General features: G+C 44.0%; 1 protein-coding gene across 1 annotated transcript in view; it reads right to left on the reverse strand.

Moving 5' to 3' along the window:
- The window catches only part of abtb2b (ankyrin repeat and BTB (POZ) domain containing 2b), a 50,251-nt gene that overhangs the window by 1,818 nt on the left and 23,761 nt on the right, over positions 1-24,672 (reverse strand). Inside the window, exons 2-16 of the mRNA XM_047595920.1 lie at positions 17,697-17,846; positions 14,263-14,473; positions 6,865-7,017; positions 6,611-6,776; positions 6,430-6,519; positions 5,433-5,534; positions 5,155-5,251; positions 4,495-4,630; positions 2,590-2,867; positions 2,324-2,502; positions 2,112-2,217; positions 1,113-1,215; positions 940-1,027; positions 787-855; positions 232-345 (exon numbers count right to left, since the gene is read on the reverse strand). Coding sequence (XP_047451876.1) covers positions 232-345; positions 787-855; positions 940-1,027; positions 1,113-1,215; positions 2,112-2,217; positions 2,324-2,502; positions 2,590-2,867; positions 4,495-4,630; positions 5,155-5,251; positions 5,433-5,534; positions 6,430-6,519; positions 6,611-6,776; positions 6,865-7,017; positions 14,263-14,473; positions 17,697-17,846 — 2,042 coding nt within the window. The remainder of the gene's footprint in view (positions 1-231; positions 346-786; positions 856-939; positions 1,028-1,112; positions 1,216-2,111; positions 2,218-2,323; positions 2,503-2,589; positions 2,868-4,494; positions 4,631-5,154; positions 5,252-5,432; positions 5,535-6,429; positions 6,520-6,610; positions 6,777-6,864; positions 7,018-14,262; positions 14,474-17,696; positions 17,847-24,672) is intronic.

Here is a 24,672-nt window from a genome sequence, read left to right on the forward strand (position 1 = left end):
TAATTATGCTTATTTTCATGCAAAGTAAATCAATTAAACTATGATCTTTTATGCTTCCAAACTTTTGGCCTGTAGTGTACATACTTATATTTTAAGCTGCATTTAAAATTTCTCAGTGAACTATGTAGAATATTGCAATATATCGCAATAATGTATTGTGACTCAAGTATTGTGATACGTATCGTATCATGAAGTCCTTGCCAGTGCCCGCCCAGTCACGGTCTACGTTACCTTGGCCGTCTTGTAGATGCTGACTGCGTTATCCAGGTTTATGTGCTGAGAGCAGATGAGTTCACAGTGTCTTTGTAGCGCCCCCAACCGGAACATGCTCGCAGCCGACAAAAGCTGCAGGGGGAAAAACAAATGTCGCATCAAGATCCCAAGAACGTACGAGCAAAGCTCAGTTTCATTTAACAGAATCCTGCTACTGGTATTTCATGTTTATGTTTCATTAATGTTTATGTTTCAAATTGCAAAATCCACTAAAAATGACTTATATAGGAAAATACAGCAACTTCAGGCCGAACTAAACCCTGTGAAGAGTTTATTGCATGAAAGAAAACTTTACTTGTTACATTGTCCACAGTCACATGGTTATTTGTGAGTGAATATATTAGCTATTTCATAAAAATTATAATTCAGATAAAATCTAAATGAAGTAAGAAGGGCAATGCAGTGGTTAGCACCATCATCTCACAGCCAGTGTGGGTGTGATTTCTAACAAACCCGTCTAATGTATGAATGTATTTCTAAGAACTAAAATGTTTCAGATGAAGTCATTCTCACCTCCAACAGATCCGATACATTAGTTCTCAGTGACTCAGTTCCTCCACAGTACAGGTATGACATCATCATCTGCAGAGAAGCCAAATGACTCATTTAGGATCACGTGACTAATTAGTGTGTTTTGTCGTTAATGCGGCGCTAATAAAAGCTCACCTGGAAAATGCTGTACTTGATGTCGCTGATCTCGATCTCCTTGTTGGCGCCTCCGTCTGGTCCAGGAGACGCCAGCAGAGACTTGAATCTGAAGGAAAAGAAACGTCTTTGTCAAACCCTTTCGACTGAAGCTGTTTTCTTTTTTGTTTGTTTTTTAAACCGTCTGCGCTCACCTGTCGGAGGCGGTGATCAGGAGAACTCTGTGTCCGTAGAATGGTTTCCCCTCCACCACAAAAGTCACGTCTGACATCTCTTTGTTGTTCAGAAAGTGAGGGTCTGTGGGTAAAACACATCAGCACCTTCTTACAACTGAATCCGATGTTTGTGAGACTCATCCATTAATGGATTATTTAATTATTGAAGCAACTGTTGCTGTTCCTTGTTATATTTGTGATAGTAAATTAAAAATAATCAGCCACTTATGAAAACACTGTATCAAACACAGATCAGGCACATCATTATGACCACCTTCCTGATATCTAATCTAAGTTGTGACTCATCAGAGGATGGAGATGGGCCTTATGAGGGTGTCCTGTAGTTTTTGATTTGTTCCTAAACAGTTTTTTTGTGTGTCTGTCAGTACATTTATATGCATGTGAAAAAAAAATATATTACTGCCTTAATCTGACTTTAACTGGACAACTTAAGTGCATGTAAACACGTTACTCTGACTAAAATCAGAATTCTCCTTATCTGATTAACACACCCGGATAATACAATTGGAAACTGGTTTTCTCCGTCATGTATATGCCTTAATCAGACTTTAACTGGACAACACGCGTGCACGTGCTGGCGTATGACCGTGAAACAAAAACCTCTAAGAATGTCAGTCACACCCACTCTAGGTGGGTGCTAAATATCTAAGTAACATCCGCACGAATGAATCCCAGGTTCAAAAGTTTCCCAGCAGAACGTTGAATTGTCACGATGTTCAATGTTAATGCTTTGGTTTTATAAAGCACCTTATTATAGACACTTTACAATTGAATGCATCACTCATTCGCTCACACAGACGCCCCCTAGTGGTGGTAAACTACCTCAGTAGAGTTCACACTGAGTAAGGTAAGGGGGTTAAGTGTCTTGGTGTTGCTGTTAGTGTCTCAATGTTGTTTACTTCCCCTGGTCATAATGTTATGCCTGATCGGTGTGTGCACTTTTGGAGTCTTCCTTACCCAACTGCGCTGAAAGAGTTGCCTTCATCTCAGGGACGGCTGGAAGCGGCGCCGGGCCAAAACAGTGACTAAAAATAGCTGCCAGCTGCTGAATGATGGCGTCATTCTGCAGGAAAATGCAAAGAGAGGAGAGGACGGAGTTAGAGCTTCACCACACAAATACAAACCCGCGTCATACTTGATATTTAGGGGGTTTGACGGTTTGACGGTACCTTGGTGGTACGCAGGATGGTGAACATGAGGGGGAGGCCCGTGGTGACCAGCTCCTCGCAGTAGTCCTCCTCTCTGATGGTGGTGAAGTCCCTGAGGAGGGAGAGGGTGACCCCCGCCCTGGACTGCTGCTGGGCGCAACGAAGAGACTCCAGCCATACGTGTAGTTTCCATGGTACGCCTGGTTACAGAGACAAAAGTTATTTAGATTTATCTGTCAGTTTGAAAAGTTAAGCCCATCATCATCGTCTTGGAGTCTGATCCTTACCCATGGCACGCAGCTCCACGGTGACGTCCAGGTAGCCGTGCTCGGCGCTGTAGTAGCTGGCTTCTTGCAGAGCCTTCATCCTGGCCTTGCAGAGCTTCGGTATGCCCACCTCCGGCATCACCATGGGCCCGTTGGAGGGGGTTTGCAGGGGGGAGAGAGGGAGGAAAGGGCAGATCCCAGCAATCTCATCTTCCACCCCCTCGGCCAAGATCTCCTCCAGAGACAGGACATCCTCTTTGACCTGCTGGGGCTGAGTCAGTAGCTTTCTCAGCACGTTCCTGGTGGGTGAGATAAACGAGGAGGAAGAAGGGGGGGACGGGGGACGGGAGGGGCAGAAAAAACCGAAAGCGCGCAGTCATTAATATACACCCTAACAGCGGCGCATACTTCCATTTGTGTGACCCTGCGGCCTCCTCCCTGATTACATAATCTGTCACATTCGCTGTGGAATGTGAACTGTTGAGTCTACATCGTGTTCACACATGCACACAGTGAACAGGTGGAGGAGTGTGCACTGGCAGATGGTGTTCAAAGACAGATGGAGCCTTAATGCAAACGATATTCTGACACTTTCGAGGTCTTGTGTTGCGTCGCGCACATGAAAAGATGGACCTCTATAGAACATTCGGTCACTCTTTTATCCACAAAACGACTCTGGAAGTTTCTTTTTGTTTTGTGTTTGTTCTGCGTCGTCTTGTAGAAAGGACTATGGAAAGCAGTTCTGTATGGAGAAATCTGTTTTGCTTTGTTTATGTGTATTTCACAACAATGAAAACCTGTTCTGCAAAGACTAATCCAACCTTTCTATTTTGTAAAAGGACAGAGAAAACACGTTGTGTGTGGAGATCTTTCACTTCGCAGTAGACGAACCTGTCTGATGTACATTAACCTCCTGAGACAGTCTTTAGGTTTGGGGCATTGACTGATTATACTATGGACAAACCCATCGTGACGTCACACACTGGATTCTGAACTTCGAAAATGAAGCCTGAAGTGGGCGGAGCCTGTAGTCGCCTTGTTGAATGAGCTTCACACTGCTCGCTTGCGGATACTCCAAATATGGACATGGGGGTCGTGCTGGACGTTGAGACCCCCCCACCCAGCTCTCCGCTACCTGTTAGCTCAGGCTACCACCTGTCACTCAAAGCAGGAACGGGCCCTTAATTATGCAAAAATTTAAACCTTAAATAAAAAGATACAAATAAATTCACCCTCTATACAGTTGTCATGAATAGTGAAATAAACTAGGAAGACCAGGCTGTAAATATGTTTAATAATGCTATAAAGTTGTTCTTTTAAACATGGGGGTCTATAGGGATTTGCCCCCTTTTGAAGCCTCAAGTGGCCACTCCATGAACTGCAGTTTTTTGCACTTCGCATGGACTTCATTGCTCAGATCTAAAGGTTGCTGCTTGGTTTGTAGCAGCTTCTTATTCTACTTCATTTAGACCTGTTGTCCTCATAAGTGGACTACTTTATCTGCCATCTAGTGGTAGCAAAGGGTCAATACACTAGTTGGTGTAAAAACACGGGCATTTCAGCGAAATCTTTATTCTATTTTTATTTTTATGGTTGAAACTATTTATGCGCATTAACGTCTCTAGTTTAATACGAGACGCAAATGTAGCAAATTCTATCATTAGTAAAAATCTACAGCTAATTAGCAAGAACCCGTTTGAGCACGTTGGGATTACACGTCCTGCTCAAAGACGATGCTTAGTTTTCAGCTCCTTGGACAAATTAACAGGACATAACGAATAAAAGCTCGGGTCTCAGGAGGTTAAGTTGTTTGACTTGGAAAAGAACCAAGTAAAAAAGGATGAACTTCTTCTTCAAACCTGGTGTTATAGAGTTCAGAGTGCACAAGCTTATAGTTCGTATGGGGTCAGACTAACGGATTCGTACCTGTGGCCGTGTGCAGCAGCGTGACTGAAGCAGTTCATGTCTTCGTAGAGGGACGAGGTCAGGGCATTTCCGTCGCGGGTCTTTGATAAGGGGTCAGCGCCCCGCGCCAGGAGCAAACTCACCATCTCATAGTTGCCTTGGGAAACACAGAAGCACTCATTCATTTAGAGACACGTCTAAACACGGTATATTTAGCAAATGTCTTCGCACATTCATATTAGCAGCTGTTTACACACTGTCACTGCTGCTATGTGGAGCATGCGTCTCTTTTAACTCCAGCTATGTGTGGCTTTCACAGAGGAATCCTGCCCAGAGGCTACTAAACAACCTCAGGCAGCGTTTTACCGCCGCCACTGCACCTTCATTTGCTCTCATTTCCTCATCCCTCCTGCCAATTCACAACTTAATCCTGTGTTATTCTCGGTGGCCACTGGGAAAACTAGCACGCATTCTGCAGAAAGCAGCAACAGCGGCTGTCGTTCATTCCTCTCTTCCTCTGCTTAGCTCTCCTACCGATTTTTTCTGCCTCTGTAATTTAGCAGAAAGTAGTAATTTTGGTGACCGTGCATCCGATCAGAACACAGGCCTACTGTAAGGCAGAGCACGCTTTAACATCAGCTGTGCCTTTTTGCTGTAGCGTGTATGCGTGTGTTTGCCCACCTGCTGCCGAAGCCAGCTGCAGGGGGGTGTCCGCCGTGTTCTCCTGCCCGTTGCGGACCGCCGCCCCTTCCACGTTGGCCCCTGCATCCAACAGGAGCTGCAAAGGCAAAGGCACATTACATCGGTTATGACGTGTTGTAAGTCATTTATGGCCTGACCTCTGACCTCATATTTAACACCATCAGCCGTTTGCCCCAGGCTGATTTATTGTGCATTGTGCGTCATTCGTTTGCTAAAGCTGACGGTGGCTAGTGTGAGCGTGTGCGTGTGATTCCAACCTGAACGACAGAGATGTGTCCGTGCAGCACTGCAAACGTGAGGGCGGCCCAGTGTCGACTGTCGGGGTGCACAGAGGGGTGTTTAGGGGAGCACGGGGGAACCTGGAAAAAACGTCACCGGTTAGTAATGCACAGTAACATCATACACTCAAAGAAAATATTACTTAAAAGTAAAGTAAAGATCCACCTTTTCAGTCTTGCTTTCAATTGAATTTTATTCACCTTTTAGTCTGGTTATTTATTGAATTTTATTATTATTTTATATTTAGTTGAATTTACTTATTTTTACTATTATTTTATATTTTTAGTCTGGTCATTAGTTGAATTTTATATATTTTATCTTTCATTTGGCTTTTAACTAACTTAAACTTATTTTATTGTTTTTATATTTTTAGTCTGGTTATTAATTGAATTATATTTATTTTATTTTTATTTATTTTTTTAGTCTGCCTGTTGACTGAATTTTACTTATTTTTATTTTAATTTTAAGTCTGGTTATTAATTAAATTTTATTCATTTTATCTTTTTAGTCTGGCTTTTAACTAATTTTAACTTTTTTATTATTTTTATCTTTTTAGTCTGCCTTTTAACTGAATTTTACTTTTTTTATATTATTGTTATCTTTTAAGTCTGGCTTTTAACTAATTTTAACTTTTTTTTATTACTTTTATCTTTTTAGTCTGGGTTTTAATTTAATTTAATTTAATCTTATCTTTTAGGTAATTACTAAATTATCAGTTATTTTTATCTCTAGTGTTTTCTCAACTTCAAAGTGGTGTGTGTGTGTGTGTGTGTGTGTGTGTGTGTGTGTGTGTTGGAGAAGGGGGTATCTCTTGTGTCTATTGTTTTTTATATTTGGGATGCATCTTTTGTATGAAAATTTCTCTATAAATAAAGTTTGATAGATTGACTGACTTTAAGTCAATAGATGCAGACATAATGTACGATATTAAAATAAACCTGCTCTTCTGATTCTGTTGGAACAGAGCGTATTTACCGCCACATCGAGGTTTGCCCCAGCATCAATCAACATCTGGACCAGGGCCTCGTCTCCAGCTGCGCAGGCGTACATCAGAGGGGTCATACCCTGGAAAGAGTCAGACAGAAGTTAGAACATTATGTTGGTTTAACCTTCAGTGATGAATAAACAGTGCACAGTGTGTGTGTGTGCTCCCGACCTGGTCGTCCATGCTGTTGACGCCGTCCGGCCCCAGCAGATCGATGGCTTGGCCGATGAGATCCGTGCGTCCACAGTTGAGCATCCGGAAACCCAGGTCCAGGTGGAACTTATCCGTGGCAGCCTTGGAGTCCAGACGCTTGAAGGAGCTGAAGCAGCATTCAGGTCTGGAAGAAGAAGAAGAATGACCAGCTGAGTATTTAAGTCTGAGATCAGTGGAAAGGTCCGGTGAAGGTTGCGTGTGTTCTCATTTACTTGAGCTGCCTCGGCTCACAGTCCAGTCCCGGCAGGAGAAGCCTGGCGGTCTGTCTGACGTCATCACTGTCCACCAGGAGACTCTTGCGATGCTCGGCGTGAACTATGGCCACTCTCATCCACTCCATCAGAGGAGGCAGCAACAGAAAAGGCCTGTGAAGCAAAAAAAACAAGATAAACCGGTCAACTTCCATGTACATTCCCTGTGTAAAACGTCATATACACTCAGGCTCTGATGCAAGACCTCTTCAACACGTCCAGTGTGTCTTTATGACTCATTTCATGTCTGATCCTTCTGGTGAGACACCTTTAAAGAAAAGCTTCACGCACACACATGCACGTGTAAACTCTGCTTCCCTCGCTTTAACATGTGATATACAGTCGGCATTTTCATGCAACGTCATCAAGCACAGACTGAAACTGCCCATGTGTGCACGTGTCCTCTATATTTATAGGCTGGTTACCAAGTGGTACAGTTAAACACCTGCTTTCCTCGCGAACGGTGACGTACGAGGCTTCATGATAACAACAGAACACTGGCTTCTGAATAATAAGCCTATTTTTAAACCGACGACAGCGGAATAAATTACATAGCGGGATGGGAACAAAAGGTGCAGCTATGCGCGCGTGTTCTCAGATCTTAACAGGAAAAGAAAAGAGAAGCATCGAAATGACAAATAACTTGTGGGAAGAAGAGACAATGGCATCAGTCCTGGAGAAGCAGTGACAATGAATAGTCGCATAAAGCGTTAAAGAGAAAAGAAAGCTGCTGTGGTTTGTGTTTGCAAGCGTTCAAATCAGCTGGATTAGCTGATTCTTTCGTTGTCTTGATCTTACACCTATTCTTCAAAAATCCTTTTAGAAGCCACTGTTGATGTGGCGTCTCTGTAACGTCACGTCTAGACGGTTATCTTTATTAATCCCCTCTCTGTGTCTGTGCCTCTCTCTCCGTATAGATGCATAGAATGAGTCTGCAGACAATGAATGTTACTGTTGTTTGCTGTGGATCCTTCAGAGCCTCGGTCGGAGCGCGTTAATGAGTGCTGATTAGTGCCTTTCTCCTGCTGTGACGTCATTCTAATCAGGGCCACGAATACAGATGGAGGCGAAGGCAGGGGCAGCGTGTAAGAATGTGGCTTTATAGTGTGGGCTCGTAGTTATTTAATCGGTGAGACCGGAGCCCCCGCCGTGACATTTATCCTCCGCACTCTGTTTACTCTCACGGCTACATGAGGTTTCGTAGCAGAGCTCCATCTGTCCCAGCAGCACCGTCCCATTCATCACCGCTGCCAACATTAGCTACACTACAGAGTCCTGTGTATTATGGGAAGTATTTACTGCACGATCACACTTTGGCTTTTATTGATATGAACCATTTTCCTCAGTGTTATATTAATGTTACCAGAACATTTCTGAATACATTTTTTTGGAAAAGAAGAAGGGTTTAGTTTTAGGGACAGGAAGATTTGCAAGAGTCACAACTTCAGTGCAAAAGTAAAAAACAACAACAACAAAAAAAATAACAGTTTGCATTATTCACTTTGGCTTCTCAAATATCCCTTGTGAAGCAAATGCCTCGTACATGCCAGGATGTTGTTAAAGCCAGAGGACGTTAACTCAAATTATTATAGTAAAAATGTCTTCTGATAAGTTACTCTACTCTATGTGTTCTTCTATATTAAACTTGGCCTAGTGCAGTTTATAAATATACATAATTATAACACTGCAGCGTGTGTCTGGGATGTCCCTTTACTAAAATATGCTCATGTTAATGTGTATTTAAAGAAATTTGAATTTGTGAGGAAAATTGTGGGTTAAAAATGTTAAAAAATATAGAAAAATGTCTAATAAACCAACAACCCCCCTGCAGTACCTGCACGGACCCTCTGTTGAATAATACCAATGTTTATTTTGTTGCAAATCAATGAAACTGTGATCTTTTATGTGAAAATCTGATCTTCCTTCCAAACTTTGGGCCTCTAGTATGACTGTAAAAGTGTCTCGTCTCCATTTTATCTGAACACTTTATACTTTTTAATGCCTGAATTTAACCATTTGTGTGTGTATGTATATATATATATTTATATATATATATATTTACTATAATTAGCCACGTTAGTCTGGATTATCTGAGTTTAGAACTTTTTTTTTATTGTTAAACATCGAAGGTACTTTGAGTTCCGGCAGATGCTCTGTTAACTCTGTTAACTGTATTAACTGTATCTTCTTTTAGTCAGATGTTGCTTCTGTACCTAATCAGCTGGCGATCATTCAGGGGGAGGGGCCCCGCTGTCACCCAGGCGTGACCACTAACAAGCAGACAAGGGGCTGATGAGCAGGATGAGGAGCAGGAGGGGACGGGGGGTTAAGAACGGCTGCTAGGTGGATATAATGAAGCTTATAAGTGTTTGGGAAACAGCTCAGAGGCAGGTGGGGTATGTCCAGATGAAGGAGGGGGCTGGGGGCTGATGGGGGGGGGGGCAGAGTTCAGAGTCTGTGGATAGTGCTGCGGGTGTAGAGTGATAAGAAATTCGTGTTTCTGAGTAGGGAAGAGGCCACTTGGGCTCAGGAATCAATGTTTATTCCTCCCCTAATGGCCTCCACTCAGCGCAAATTGGACCGTGTGCGTGTGCGTGTGTGTGTGCGCGTGTGCGCGTCTGTTCATTCATGTGTGCATTTGTGCACGTGCGTTTGTGTTCCTGAACGCCACGAGGCATCCGCCCTGCTACTTTACTGCACGCTTGCTTCAGGGCGTAAACTGGCACCGGGCCAGAACTAAACCAGCCGTGATTTACTATAACCAGTTTAGGTGCTTATCTCTTCTTGCTCCGTCGTAGATATCTCCCCGTTATCAATCAGTCCCAGTTTCAGTGAGTAAAACCTCTTTTTATTTATATCAAAGACAGATGAAATGAAATACTATTAGTTGCATTTTCTAGCAGTGAGGCTTCTCGTGTCAGTAGAGAGGTTCTGCTATCATGCAACACCACTGAGTACACAGCAGCTGAGTACTAAGGGCTGGGTATTGGCAATGACTTCATGATATGATGTGTATCACAATACTTGAGTCACGATACAATAAGTTACTGCAATATTCTACGTAGTTCACTGAGAAATTTTAAATGCAGCTTAAAATACAAGTTGTATATATGTGCACCATTTTCCACTTGTGCAGAGAAGTGGATAAAGCTTCTTGCCACTTAAATGTCAAAACACACTTTGTCCAGCTTATTAGTTCCTGGTTCCATTTGAAGCCAAAGCCTCCAAACGTCAGCTTTAGAGCTTTAGGTGCAGAAGAAAGTATCGCGATTATATTGCCATATCGATATATTTTTTCCCCACCCCTACTTAACACTGTCCCAGAATTCATCCCCGTTTCTCTAACCAGCTCCCATGTTGTGAACCTGAACCTCCCGTCTGACCCCTGTGCCTGGGTGATGCCCCTCAGCCCGAAGCACAAACTTTATCTTTGTCGGCGAGCCGGTGCAACATCAAAGCCGCGCTGCCTGTTAACACTGAAACCAGAGACGGCTTCTGGCTTCTGGCTAGCCCGCTGACCTCACATGCTAAGGCTACACACTGAGAAGCAGCAGGACGTAGACACGCACACACACAAGCGTACACAAACTCCCCCTCCATGCATGTTCCCACACACACATGCACGTATCATGTAATCACATAAACGCTAGCTCTGATTCATGGCGCCCCGCTTTCCACCACCTGGTAGGTCGTAAACGCACGTTTGGCTCAAATCGTGATCAGGTGTGTTTGAACTCTAACCTGTCCGACATGAAAAGCGGCGGCTTTTTTCTCCCCCAGGAGGCAAAAACCCCACATGCTACGCTGGCACCATATGTCGTGTTCATCCAATAACCTGAAGCCGGCGTGATTGAGTTCACGTCGTGAGAAACTTCAGTCGGATCTTAGAGCTGACCCCATCGCGGTTTGCCAAGGTTAACCACTGATCTAGAATCAGATTACGCTCATAAAGGCTCCATGAGGGGAGATGTAACCGTATCTGATGTATATGTGGTTAGAAGTAAGCTCCATCCGCTACTTCTTATCAGTAACACATCTATCCATTAGTGCTCCACTCATCCGCAGAAGGACACAGAGGATCTGGGGGGTAGGGCATCTGTTTGGATGTGTTTAAGTACTTATTTTAATGGATTTTACCGTTAAAAAATTAGCAGTTTTACTGAAAAGTGGCTTAAAAAAGGTTGAATGCAACAATAAACAGACAAATACGACTATCTCCTTCCTGCACTGAAGCGTTTAAAGTTTATGCTTCTGCAGGAAACCAGGTCTTTATGCTGTAAAATCAATCCTCAGATAAAAAATATCAATACTCTCGATACTTCAGTCATCGGAGGTAAAGTAGGAACACGGTGGAAAGTAACTAAACTATTGAGTTGTGACAACACAACAAACCTCAGGTTAAACCACAACACAGAATACGAGGCGTTTATGATGAGGAGGACAGAAGAGATAAAAATAAATAAATAAATTACTCTGAGGTCTTGTGTTCTTTATGAAGCTATCATCTGAAATACACTACTTTTTTTTTAGGTTTTTCAGACACATTAGGGCGTATTTACACAAAGTATCGGCTCAGTATCGCCGATACCAGGCTGAATTTTACTCAGTATCTGATCAGAAAAGAAACCGGTGGTATCGTATGTTGTCAGTCTGGCTCGTTCTGTAAAAACCCAAACTCTAGTCGGCGCTGTGTCTTTTTTGCTAGTACGGTTAGTTTTTCTTTCTACTTCCTGCTTCACTTCCAACAATGGAAACTGAAAACTTTGCCGGACTTTTGCCACCGAAGAGCTGCACAACTTATCTCCTCCTAGACGTAGGGTGTCACTGTAGCTAAACACAGGATACACTGTGCATTTTTTGCAGTTTTGCATTTTGTTTCTGTGTGAGGAGTTTGAAACTTGATTCAGCTGCCAAACTGTAGCTGTTCACTGGTTCATGAGCTATTTTTCTAGTTTTCTCCACATCTCTGCTTCACCCTGTTATGTACCAACAACACATCTTTGCGAGTCTGACATCATCTGAAAAAGGCCGATACTCAAACACCGGCTCATCCCTCAGAACTAAGCACCGTCTTTACAGGATCATAAGAAAAAGGGTGGTGATTCTGCAGTGAGGCTCTCACCGGGATCCCTGTAATGTTTGATGATGTGGCCCACACAGATTTAGTGGTTTTGGGTTTCCACCAAAGATTTTATAAAGCTCTCAAAAGAGGGTGAGCCTGGGAGATTGAGGGGCCCAGCGAAGGGGGGAGAAGCCTGCGTCGTTACCATCCGCTCGCATCGTAATCACTACCAGGTTTGCCCTGCTTCGGCCTTCCACCACCTGAGTCCGCCCCGTGTGCCAACATTCAGAGTCCCACGGTGAAGCAAATAGGGATCTAAACACAGAGAGGGAGCCGACCGATGGGCAGCAGATGTCTAGAAAGGAAAGTAGTATGTTGCAGATGTTCCGAAACATGCTTCATCCTGCGCACATAAACCAGGTTGATATACATCCACCATCAAAAACATCTGAGGACCGAGGAGAAACACCCAGGATGGGTGTGCGTTAGCTGCCGTGTTCTCTTTGATGCTAACGAGAAGCCCACCTTTTCTCACTCACACCGTGCCTGTTCATCATTACATATATGGGAGCCAGCTGCCTTAGTGTGCACACTCACACATAACCTGTCGGCAACACATGCAGAGTTTAATCGAGCTATGCTCAAAATTTGACTTTCTGACTACAGTCAGTTTACATGCAGTGCAAGAAAATCGAATAGCTGTTCTCCTCCTCCACACTAGGGGGCGATACATGTCTTTTCAGCGGGTTAATACCGCGTTAATACACCTGATTTCCGGTTGACCTATTACGTGATTCGTTCATGCGTCAGACCGGCATTTAAACAACAACCAGACGGATAATAGCATATTTTTTAATCTCGTACGTAATGTTCGCGCTATTTCTGGTGCAGGTAAGATCCACGCTATCCTGCAGACGACTCCGTTCCTCTTATGCGACCGGCTTTCTTGGATGTTTTTGTTCCGGGGTCACACGCCAACGCCAGCGGTTATGGAGCATGCGCATTATCCAATCAATACTGCGATTAAGCGTATACATGGCGGAGAAAACCAAATTCCAAACGTATTATCTGGGCGTCTCAATCGGACAATGAGAACGTGTTTACATGCACTTAAGTTCTCCTGTTATAGTCTGATTAAGGCAATAATTTGTTTCTTTCACGTGCATGTAAACGCACTGGGAAGATGTTCATGTAGGTATCATTCTAAAGATTAAAACATTACTGAGGGGAAAACAGAACTAGATTATGCATCCACCCTTTAGACGAGCCCCGATGCCTCCGTTTAAAAAGTAATTAACCTTTACACATATGAGACCACTTTCTGCTGACTTTTTTTTTTTTTCTAACATATAGTTACTCAAGGAGAGGCGCAAATGTCTGAGTGTTTTCTCTGAGATCAGAAGGCAGATGTGTAGGAGGGATCTTACCTTACGTACTGTTTTCTCTCACACTTATCTAAACTGCCGGTTATCGCCAGCACTGAAAAGTAAACTCAGACGAGCACATACTGAACATCAGGCCAACCCGAGATTCATCCGTCTGTTCAGTAAGAGAAGAGATGTGACTCAGCAGAGTGTCGCTCTCCCTGTTTTCTGTGGAAACCACACGGCGTTAAAGTGAAACGTCATTTATGGAAACAGACAGGTCAAAAGTCACGTATCACCCAAGAGATGACATCACCTTATCCAGATGTTTGTTTTCTACTGCATCGAGAATATCTTCAAACTGTGTCAGGATTTAAAAAAAACAACAACCTGTAACTGCTCTAGAAAAGCTACAAAGGCCGTGTGAGATCTGAGGAAACCCAAACACAATTACAGACCATTTGCACCTCTTAAAATCCTCTTAAAACCACCAGTCTTCAACCTAATTCACACCCTAAAGGTGCAATCCACCCTTCCATCAGACCGACATTAACACCTGGGAGCTTTGGCTCACTTGTAATTTACCTACAGAAAATTAACACCTGAATGACCTGAAGGTGCCCCGAGACACGAGGACACGTCCCAAGTTGCATTTTTAGTTTGTGTATTTGCAGCGGAGCTTGAGTTCTGGCACTGATCACATGTTCGTCAACTTCTGGAGTATAAATATAAATAAAAGCTGTTTCTCGTTGCAGATGTGACGAGGAACAAACCAGATGAAGTGCATCAGGGCAGAAGGAGCGGAACTTATTTCCTGAGGGTGGATCCCGAATGAAAGAGGAAAAGGTCACCAAGATTAGAGCAATTATTTCGCTGCCTGCTGTGGACTCGGAGCATGTAGGGCGCTCGTGTCAAGTCATGCGTGCTTCCCACCTCTCTTTGCAGAGCGCCATGCGCGGGGGATCTAAGTTTGGATTCTCCATGGACTCCATTTGCGGGCAGCGCAGGAAGTAGTAAAGGGTGTGGAGCGCGTCAGGCGACCAGGACACGTGCTGCTGGGGACGGGCGTGGCGGGCAGGGCTCATCCCGGGGCGCACCGAGCTCAGCCGCTGCATGTGGTGCATCGCACGGGACACCAAGTCACCTGGAACAAACAACCCACATTGTTATGTAGAAACTTATTGTGATGAAAACACAAAGCTTTTTATTAAGCCGGCAGCAAAGTTAAAAAAACAAAATTAAAGTCTGGCGTGGTGTCTTAAACAAAGTATTAAAAAAATAATAATAAGTGGACTGTGGGCCTCAAATCAAACCGGATTTCCCCTTTTCCTAAACCACTTACCTTCGCTCTTTTACTCCCCCCCTCCATGTCTCTGGTGGTATTTTCCATTAGCACTGTCGTTATCGGTAGGCGAAGCCAGACAGCCAGTCTAAATAACCATTCATCTTTAATCACCGAAGGAGTTAATGGACCAACAGGCTCTAATGAACTGTCCAGCTGTTTATGCACTGACACACTTCAACCTCTGCACCGACTCTGACTGTGAAAATGTGTCAGTCTCCTGTAAACACTTTTGAGACAAAGCCATGAGAAATAGAGGCGATATATCGATCCAGACTGTGAACTTACTGGAACCACGTCCAAAAAGTGACGGATAAAACTCACAGATCTCATGACTGACTGAGGGTGAGGGGTGGGAGTGGGGGGGATGAAGGAGGGTGGGGGGGATGAAGGAGGGAGGCCAGCCTGAACTTGAGATCGTGTAACGCTCATTTAGCGTAATTACCCCTGGGTTAATTTCTAACCAGATTACTGTGAGAAAAGGCGGCCAAAGCTGAAAAGTTCACCGGTGAGAGCGTGTGTGTGTGTGTGTGTGTGTGTGTGTGTGTGTGTGTGTGTGTGTGTGTGTGTCAGCGTCTCTGAGGGGGGTTGAACCGGGGGGGCTAGCCCTCCTCCTATAACAGACCCCACTTAAAACTGAAGGGCCTCCTTTGTGTTAACCTCCACCAGCCGTCCCTCCAGGAGGTCTCATAGGAATTCTTGCCCAAGATGGAGAGCCTCTCCCTGGCCTTTCCAGCTTATATCGTGCCCCGGAGCTAAACTAAGCTAAACAGGGGCCGGGGGGGGTGGATATGAAATACTTCATTCTAAGATTACAGATTATACTGGAGGCCTTGTGGAAGCCAGGAAGTCAATAAACTGTGATTTAACCGCCTAGATATTGACGAAAATTAAGTTTTAAAAAATTCAATTCAGTGCAAACCTCGCACTGTTCAGTGGCTTTACAGGTTTTAGAACAAGCAGCTCAGTTCTGGGCTGATCCCGTCCTGCTCTTTAATATTTCCCTCAATTAACTGGGAGGGCAAATATTCAGAGTTTCCCAGAGCTGGTGGAAGACCAGTCGGAAATAAATGAATGAAGACGCTTTCAGAGCCAGTGTGTTCGTTACACTGTGTTTCCAACAATTTTGGACATTAGCACAAAACGCCTAACGCACAAAACCGTCCGCTATCCATCATGTTTATGTGCGCTGTGTGTTCATGCGTCTGGCCAAGTCCAGCTGAGAGATCCAGGAGGACTGAGCGGCTCGGTGTGGATGCTGCCTGGTCTCTGATCACAGCGCCAAACCCGCTGTGTTTTCACTGTGTGCATGCGAATCAGCGGACACACGCCTATAAATGTGTGTGTGTGTGTGTGTGTTTGCAGGCGTGAATGAAGTCTGGATGCCAGGCCGAGCCCAGGACGCCAGAGAGATGTGGCACAAAGGACGCACTGAGCGCAAAAAGTGAGTCTGTGTTTGAGAGAGTGTGTGCACTTTCTTAACGGTGGCTGCGTATGAACGTGGCCTTGTGCTGGACGAACAAACGTCGGAGTGTTAGCTCGTTCCGAGTAGGAAACCTACCCCGGCTCTGACCAACACTAATCCCCGTGTCTCGTCCCCTCTCCCTGCCCCGACAACCTCTCTTTACCTTTCCACAATTTCCTCCTCCTCAAACGTGATCCTCTACCTTCCCAGCTCCCATCTCTGAACCTCCCTCTGTTCCGTGTGTGTGATTTTCTCCGGATTCCTGCTCTTCATTCCTGCCAACGCCATCGCAGCTTCCAGTTTAAACAGACCACATACGCGGCGGGGAGCAGGAGGACTGAGTGAGCCTCCGTGTTTACCAGCCACCATGTGTAGAAATGAGCAGAACGTCTCAGACTTGGCAGCGCGTTGGAAATCTGTCCCATCGCTACATTTCTTTGGCTGCATAAACATAAACAGCTACAGATCCAGATACGGTTCTAGAGGCTGAAACAGACGTTTCAGATTCTCTTCACCACAGACACAGACAATCAGAGACAACATCTCTTTCATCTTCAGACCTTCAGACTCAGGTAGTGTGTATTTTTAGAAGAGCGTGCACTAGATGACTTGTTCTTTAAAGCAGCGGTTCTCAACCTTCCTTGTTTTATACAAAAACAACTGTTGATCCAACTCTAATTTGCAAAATTTACATCCTTTACATTTAAATTTAACACTTTACTTTACTTATTATTATTTTTACTATTTTTAAGTCCTTTGTTTGCAGTTAGCTACGCTGCTAGCATAGCTTCATATATTTATTCTCCGTCTTTCCAACAACAGTGACTTCGATTAAAAAATGCTGGCCTGAATGATGCTTTCAAGAAAACTTAGAAATTCTATATTCTGACTTCTGATGTCATCAGCGTTCATGTTACAGGTTAACTCAGAGGACAAAAAAATAAGTTTGGTTTATTGTCACCGTTTGCTGAACATTAAAATGTGCAGCAGCAGCAGCTGTTTATTTTAACTTTGGAACTCAGAGCTCATTTTCCCCAAGTTTTATTGAATTTAGCATCAGCTGCAGCTGCATCCAAGACCCAAACCTGGAATACTTGAAGCCCTGCATGTTGTACATGTAGGGAGGGACATGATATACTGGTAAGAAACTGGTGAAACAGGTGAAAAGTGATGGAGAGCTCAGATCAGACAATGACCTCTGACCCCAGGTTGGAAACCACGGCTTTAAGGGAAAAGATGAGACTCATCATCTGATAGAGAAGCTGTGATTTCTGCTCGCAGCGTTTTCTTTTCTTTGTTCAAGAGAAGGTGAAACACATGTTCGGGGATTATGAAATATGAAATATGGTCTGTTTGGAAACTATGACAATGTGTTTATTATCTCTGGGAGAGGGCGCTTTGCCTGTGTTAACAACAGCTCTCTGTATCACGCTTTGTGATTGTGTAAAGAACGACGGAGGAATTTAAAAAATGGAAAATGTGATGCAAAAAAATAAATAAAATAAAAATAAGTACAATAAAGCCTGAAAAATTATAACCAGAACAACTATGTGCACTCACTGAGCTCTGAGATGCTGCCCACACAGGTAGCCAGCAGGGACTGCTCCAGCGTCCTCAGCTCCAGCTGGGCGTACGCGTCCTCCCTGCTGTCCACGGACGTCTGCTGGTTCTCCGTGTAGGGACTGAAATGGGCCGGGAGAGACAAAACACCTAGAGAGACAAAGGAGAGACAAAAGTAGCATGAATACGACACCTATCTGAGCCCGACGCACAAACCTCCACAGCTTCTGCAGTCGTCCGTCCACACGTCTCACACACGCGTCCCCAAACAGCTTCTGGTGGTATTTGCTTAGTGTATTTGTAATCCTGGTAACATGTAACCCACACCGCTGAGGGCAGATAAACACACAGGGGAGCGGCGTGCCTCGCTCTCAACACTTTCAGGAAAATAAACGGAGCACTAGGCTAATGCAAACAAAACAGAGGCACCACGCGGCCGACGGAGACCAGGGCTCCTCGGAGGAGGAACGGTTTCTGACGGAGACGAGCAGACACGCCTGCATGGAGCTTCTGATGAGGCTGCTGTGTGCAGAGGAACAAGGACTTTTACAGTCACCATGTCCATGGAAATGTCCCACCTCTGCTTCACAGTAAGAATGTTATATCTTATGATGATGAGGACAGTGTTCAGTGGTTATTCTGAATGTTCATGTAAGTTTCAATGTCACTAAAATATATTTAAATCATTGTGGCTTTTATATTTTTTTAATTCTTACATATATTAAATGACATTATAGTGTGTAATAGATATTTTTCACCAAAAACGAGTGGTGTAAAACTTAAAAAATACACTTTTCCCTAAACTATGAAGGATTAATCATTCTTTTTCTTAAGTGGTATAACACTGTTTAAACACTGAATAGGTTTGTAGTTAAAAATGTACTTGCTAGAATTACAGAATAAAGGTTAAAGCACTGCAGGACATAGCCTACGCATGTAACAAGTGCAAGTCATTTATACTTTTACCTCGTCAGTCTGGCTCGGTCTGTAACAACACCTCCCAAACATTAGTTGGCGCTATGACTTCCTGCTCCACGTTTAACAGTGGCGACTGAAACTTTCATTTCGAGTCAAAAACGAGTTGCACAAATATCTGTACCTCCAAACCTCCTCAGTTCCATCTTTATTGATCCAAAACGATCAAATTGAAAACTGCAGAGATGGAAAAGCAGCCGGAAATACTGAAGAGGAAACACGCTGCTACCCAGCGGACCAATCACAGCTGTCATTTCTCGGGAGGTGCATGTCAGGCTACGGTGTCAGTGTCTGCAAAGGGTCTGGGTTCGCTGCTAATGTGCCTTTAACATTATGTGTGACATGAATGTCTGTTCTGCAGAAATAAGAAGAAATCAGTGCGGTACATGTGTGATAACGTAAGAAGAGACGTGATAGTTACAGCAGATATAACTCAGGTAGGATGTGATCACATGACCTTCCAACCTTTGCTCCGATATGAAAATACAACTATATCACATCACAAAATCATATAAAGCAGCTTTTATCCGTCGAGTAAAAGGATCAAGAGGAAAAAAGAAACTGAAACATGTAATAGAGCAAACCAACTACATGAGATTAGTTTCCAATACAAACTAATATGATTGAGATGTGAGACAGAATCACTCATGTTTGTTGTGTGCTACATCCACTATCACAGCTTTTACTGTAACTGGGGTCGGTCTAGGAGAAGAGTGGTATTTCCTGTGAGAAAGAATCCTCCTGAGACCGAGTCAGCCCAACCCAGCTACCTCTGATAGAAGCAGAACACATGAAGAAAAACCTTTAAACATAAAGTGATATTGAAATGAAATTAAAATGCACGCTCAAGTAAATCTCTGTCACCTACGTGACCGTACACGATGTTTCGAGGTACATGCCAGCCGCTTGTCAGGATAATTGCAGGCGAGTAGATACCATCATGCTTGCATAACCCGGAGATGTCATCCGGTGCTTTCACTGCTGTAATTGTTGTGTTCCAGTTAAAATGCATAAAAATAGTGTCGAGGGAAAAGGAGAACACAGAGGGATGTTTTTGCTTTTCAGTAGTCGGTTCTTTTCTGGCCGTTAGCTCACACGGCTCTCAGCTCGGCCTGGACAGTGTTTCCTGGATCTACAATGATTCAGTCTGAAGCATTAACCCTGATTTTGGCTTCCAAGTGATAAAAACCAACTCTGTGCCAAGCCAGAGGTAGTGAGAGGGGGGGAGGCGCTGGCTGAGAAATGGAAAGATGATCAGTGTAGGTCTGTGATTTATTTACAAAGCAGCCGGGAGGGAAAGCAGCGTCATCTTCAATTCTCCCTACTCTCCAAAAAAAAAAAAGGAAGGGAAGCGCTGGGCTACCGTCCCTAGAACGACATTTCCATGTGCTTCCGGTGAGTGTTGTGCTCTCGTTGGAATCGGACGTCAAAAGGAAAAAAAACTGCTGAGGCACGTCAGAAAAACACAGACTCATCATCTCACTCTAAAGTGTTTTCTGTCGAGTTTCCAAGAAGAACGAAGGACGGTTCATCACTGAGGAGCAGCAGCTCTTTACTCAAGAGGCAATCACATCAAAAGGGCAGATCCAGAATATTTTAAAGGTCTCATATTAGATTTAGTTATTAATGTAAGTCTCATATCATCACCTTTAGGTTTCACTTTAATTTATATCATAGACGATTCGTTTCAATATTCCTGTGAATGAGCTGCTTTCATCAGGTTTTATGAAACATTTCAACATTTTGATGCTGTATCTGAAACCTTAAACACACTGTATAGATGACTTTACGTTGATCGTGTGCATGAAATAAAAGAAACTAAACCTGCTTTTAATTTTGAGTCTACACAATCATTAGAAAAGCACGCACAGCCTGCAGGTATGCACACAGATAAACAAAGGTGCAACGTGAAAGTTGCAAAAAAAATCTCCCAGTCAGAGTCAGAGTTTCTCTTTAGACCTGATTCCATCCAACAGGAACACAACAGTAGTTTTTATGGTATCGACTATATGTGGACACATAATAATTCACAAAAACTGCGTGTAATGATCCAGTATGTGTGTATTGATGACTTTACTCAGTGGATCTGTTGATTTCCTGAAATCAGAGCCAAACAGGGACAAATAATCACTGACGCATAAACTCCACCAGTGAAAAACATTCTCTCCCACTCAGACACATCCTCTCTCTCGTACGTTCTCTGCACCATCTGACTTGTATAATATGTGCTGACTCCTCGTTCCACACAATGGAAATGGCTGCGTCTAGGGAAGAACGAGCGCTACAAAGGACACGCACGCAACACAAACACACACAAGCTGCAACACATCCCGGCTCCCTCTCCAGCACGAACACAACCCGAACACTAGAGCGTTCACGCCTCCTTCGTGTGTCACCTCAGGTGGTTTGGTGATTAGAATGAGGGCTTTGGGTTTGTTAACCAGGGCTTAATGACGGAGTATGTCGTTCATTTTTAGTGTTATTTTGTCCTAATTCGATAATAATCTATCAGGTTTTATAAAAATCACCCTGTGACTGTGTTTTTCCACCAGTCACAGGTTATTTTACAGAGCGTCGCTGTCAGTTACTCTACATAAGTCGAGGCACATTCACATCCCGTCGCTAGTGAAGCCTCAATGATGCATCGAGTGGAGACGTCAGTGCCAAAGTCATTAACACCCTGCACCGGTTTGATCAAAGACACTAAACGTCTGGACGGTTTATTTGACCTGTTTCCACACTGAGAAATATCCTGGGTTTAAGTTTGTTCACAGGGAGGAGGAGCAGGGAGTGGAACTGTGGCCGTAAACACGAAGGGGGAGGGGCAGTGAAGATTTTACATGCCCTGAATTTAATGTGACGCTGAACACATGGATCAACCTCTGGAGCTCATATCATTATGTGCACCACATTTGACCCTCTTAAGGCTGTTTTAGAGCCGGACCTGGACGCTGTAACCTGGGCGTGCAGCCTGCACCGAGCCGAGCCACTTAAACCTGTGCACTCGTTAGTCTGGTTCGCTCTGTAACAAGCAAACAGCAACATCCAGGTCTGAGCCATGAAGCCCATGCAGAAGTGCAAAAAAATTGCAGTTCATCAAGTGGCCACTTGAGACCCCCGTGTTAAAAAGCCCAACTTTACAGCTTTATTAAACTGTACGGGGGGTAAAGTTTTTTGTTATATCAAGGTTTAAAATTCTGCATCATTAATTAATTATTCAATGACAGGTGGTAGCCTGAGCTAACAGGTAACAGAGAGTTCTGCAGCTCTGCCCACTTTCATTTGTGAGGTTCAGAATCCAATGGGTGATGTCACACTGGGTTTGTCCATAGTATATAAAGTCAGAACCGTGTCTTTTTAGCCGAACGGGCTCATTTTTGCTGCTTCACTTCCCGTTTCATTTTCAACAACGGCGACAGAAACTTTCAGCGCAATTTCACCAAACACAAGTCACACAAACGTCTGTATCTCTGAACCTCCTCAGTTAACCGTTCCTCGACCGGTTCCATCTTCATTGATCCAAAACGCTCAACCTCCAAAAAGCTGCAGAGACGGAGAAGCAGCCAGAAATACAATGCAACTACCGAGCCGACCAATCACAGCTGTCGTGCTGCAGCATTAGTGTCTGTATAAACCAAAGTGTAACCCACCCATTGGGCTGAGACAGAGCGTACTGGGTGATACATGACACATGGGGGATTAGGAGTGAAGGGGATTAGTGGATATTTAACTTACTCAAAACAAGAGTCCACAGAATGTCTACAAATGTCAATTAATTGCCATTTTCTTCCAAAGCCGTGACACCGCTCAGTGTTTCCCACAGCACCACCCCCTCGCTCTCCTCACCGCCGAACCCCAGCCTGCGTCATTTGGCCCTAATGTAGGTCTACAAGCCAACCAGGGCCTGTCTCCACCACCACCACCACCACCACCACCACTAATATCACAAGGCCCGGCAGCTCCAGCGCCGCCTGCACTGCGAGCTCAGGATGAGGGGAGATGAGGGAAGGGCCCGAGGATCGCAGAGCTTAATTGGAAGACGGATGAGTCACGCAGAAAAGGGGGTAAAACGGAGAAACGCAGGAACATCTGAGGCGGTGGAGAGACGGAGGACGAGGGGAGGACAAGTGACACAAGGGATTCATTCTTCTGTGGTCGTTATGGTTTCGTTTCTGAGGCTGACCCTGCAAATGTCATGTGGGAATCTCAGCTACAAATCACAACTAAAAACTAACCACAGAGTCAGTGGTAGTCCCCGGTTCGTCCAAAGCATCTCTCCAAACCATCACAGCTCCTCCTGGCTCACACATCGCTCACAATAACGCTGAAAGAAGGGCAGGAAAAAACTGGAGCAACTATTTTTGTTAGGCTGAAAGGACTGACACTCCCAATTAAGTGTCTGTATGAGTCATATTAGGGATGGGCAAAAACACATCATGTTTTTTTATTTATCATCAGATCTTTGAGAGAAGAATTTCTGCGGTAGATTGATAACGGTAGATAATGAACTATTTTACTGTCATGATGAGTGAATAATGTAGAATAATTCTGTCTAGTAGTAAAACGGGTTTACATGGCCTCAGGAAATGATGCTGTTTACAAAGAAGAGGAGCCACTCAGGATTCTAACGAAGTGAGGAATCAGACTGAGCAAAGATTTTTTCGTTTGTTTGTTTTGTTTTGTTTTTTGGAGCGGTGCAAGACTGAAATGTGCCTGAAGATAATTCATCAGTATATTACTCTAATAAAGGACAAATTCCCTTGAACCAAATAAACTTATTTATGACTTTCAGGACAAAAAAAGTCAGTTTAAAGTCAGGCAGTTTATGTCACTGATGTGGAGCGACTTTTATCACTTTTATCAGCGTGAGAAATGTCGTGTTGCATTATTGAAACGTGTCCCTGCATGAAAAGTAGCACAACTTACAACTTGCAACACTTGCATAAAGTGGTTGTTTACAGACAGACGCGGCTCCTTTTTACTTTTTATCATGATGAAAATATAAACCAGTATTCAGTATGAGCCGGTAATGAATGAACCTAAGTCTTATTACATCAGTATTAATGTTTTGAACCAAACTTCAATGTTCAAAGTTTGGTCAATTCTTAGGAAATCACAGTCATGGACCTAAAAGACGACATCGTACCAGCTGAAGCTGATGGAAGTGAGTCCATTACAGCCTCCCCCACCACATTCCTCGACCCTAAGCCTGAGTTGGGGTTTCATATCACCACACACTTCACAATTTGTACTACGGGTTGTTATGTTAAATATCTTTGGAAGACGTCGCTGCTTCTCATATCTCCAGATATCTGGGTTCTACCTTCAGTCAGAAGAGATTCTCTGTTCAGAAACAAAATGTTCAGTGTGCCAAGCTTTCACACTAGAAACTATTAATAATTTAAAGGTCACTTCTCGCTTGATATCATCAGAAAGAATTAACATGCTCAGCGAGGCGGGGATTCCTGCGTGACTTTGTGATACAAAAGAAACTGAACTGAATGCAAAGTGTGGTGGCAGTTTCTCACGGACAGTCCTTGAACGTATCTTTGTTTGCTGCTGCTGCTATTTTCCTCCCGGAGGTTTCTATTCCCACCAACGATACCTCCTTGGAAACCTAATTGTTCCGCGTGTGTGCCAAGAAGTTTCGTCTACCTTTGAGGGAATGTGAAAGACACAGCGGCGTGGTCTACTTTCCTCCTGTCGTGCTCTTAGTCAGCCGACGGACAAAGCCAGACTAAGGAGAGTGCGTGCACACAAACACACAAACACACAAGTGAACACCTGCCTACTTTAACAGCCTCTTCATTCATTACAGGGTGGATGGATCAGAAGAGTCGAGGCCTTCAAAGTCGCTTCCTGCGGCTGAAAAGCAGCTCTGATTGTGGTCCAGGAGGCTACAAGCCTGTGTCTTTGTGGAGGCTGAAGACACAATAGTACAGTGTTTTCACAAAGCTGTCACTGGGTGTGTATCACTCCCACAGCCTCCTGATCTCCTGCC

Source organism: Mugil cephalus, chromosome 10, assembly GCF_022458985.1.
Source record: "Mugil cephalus isolate CIBA_MC_2020 chromosome 10, CIBA_Mcephalus_1.1, whole genome shotgun sequence".
In the NCBI taxonomy this organism is placed as follows: Eukaryota; Metazoa; Chordata; class Actinopteri; order Mugiliformes; family Mugilidae; genus Mugil; species Mugil cephalus.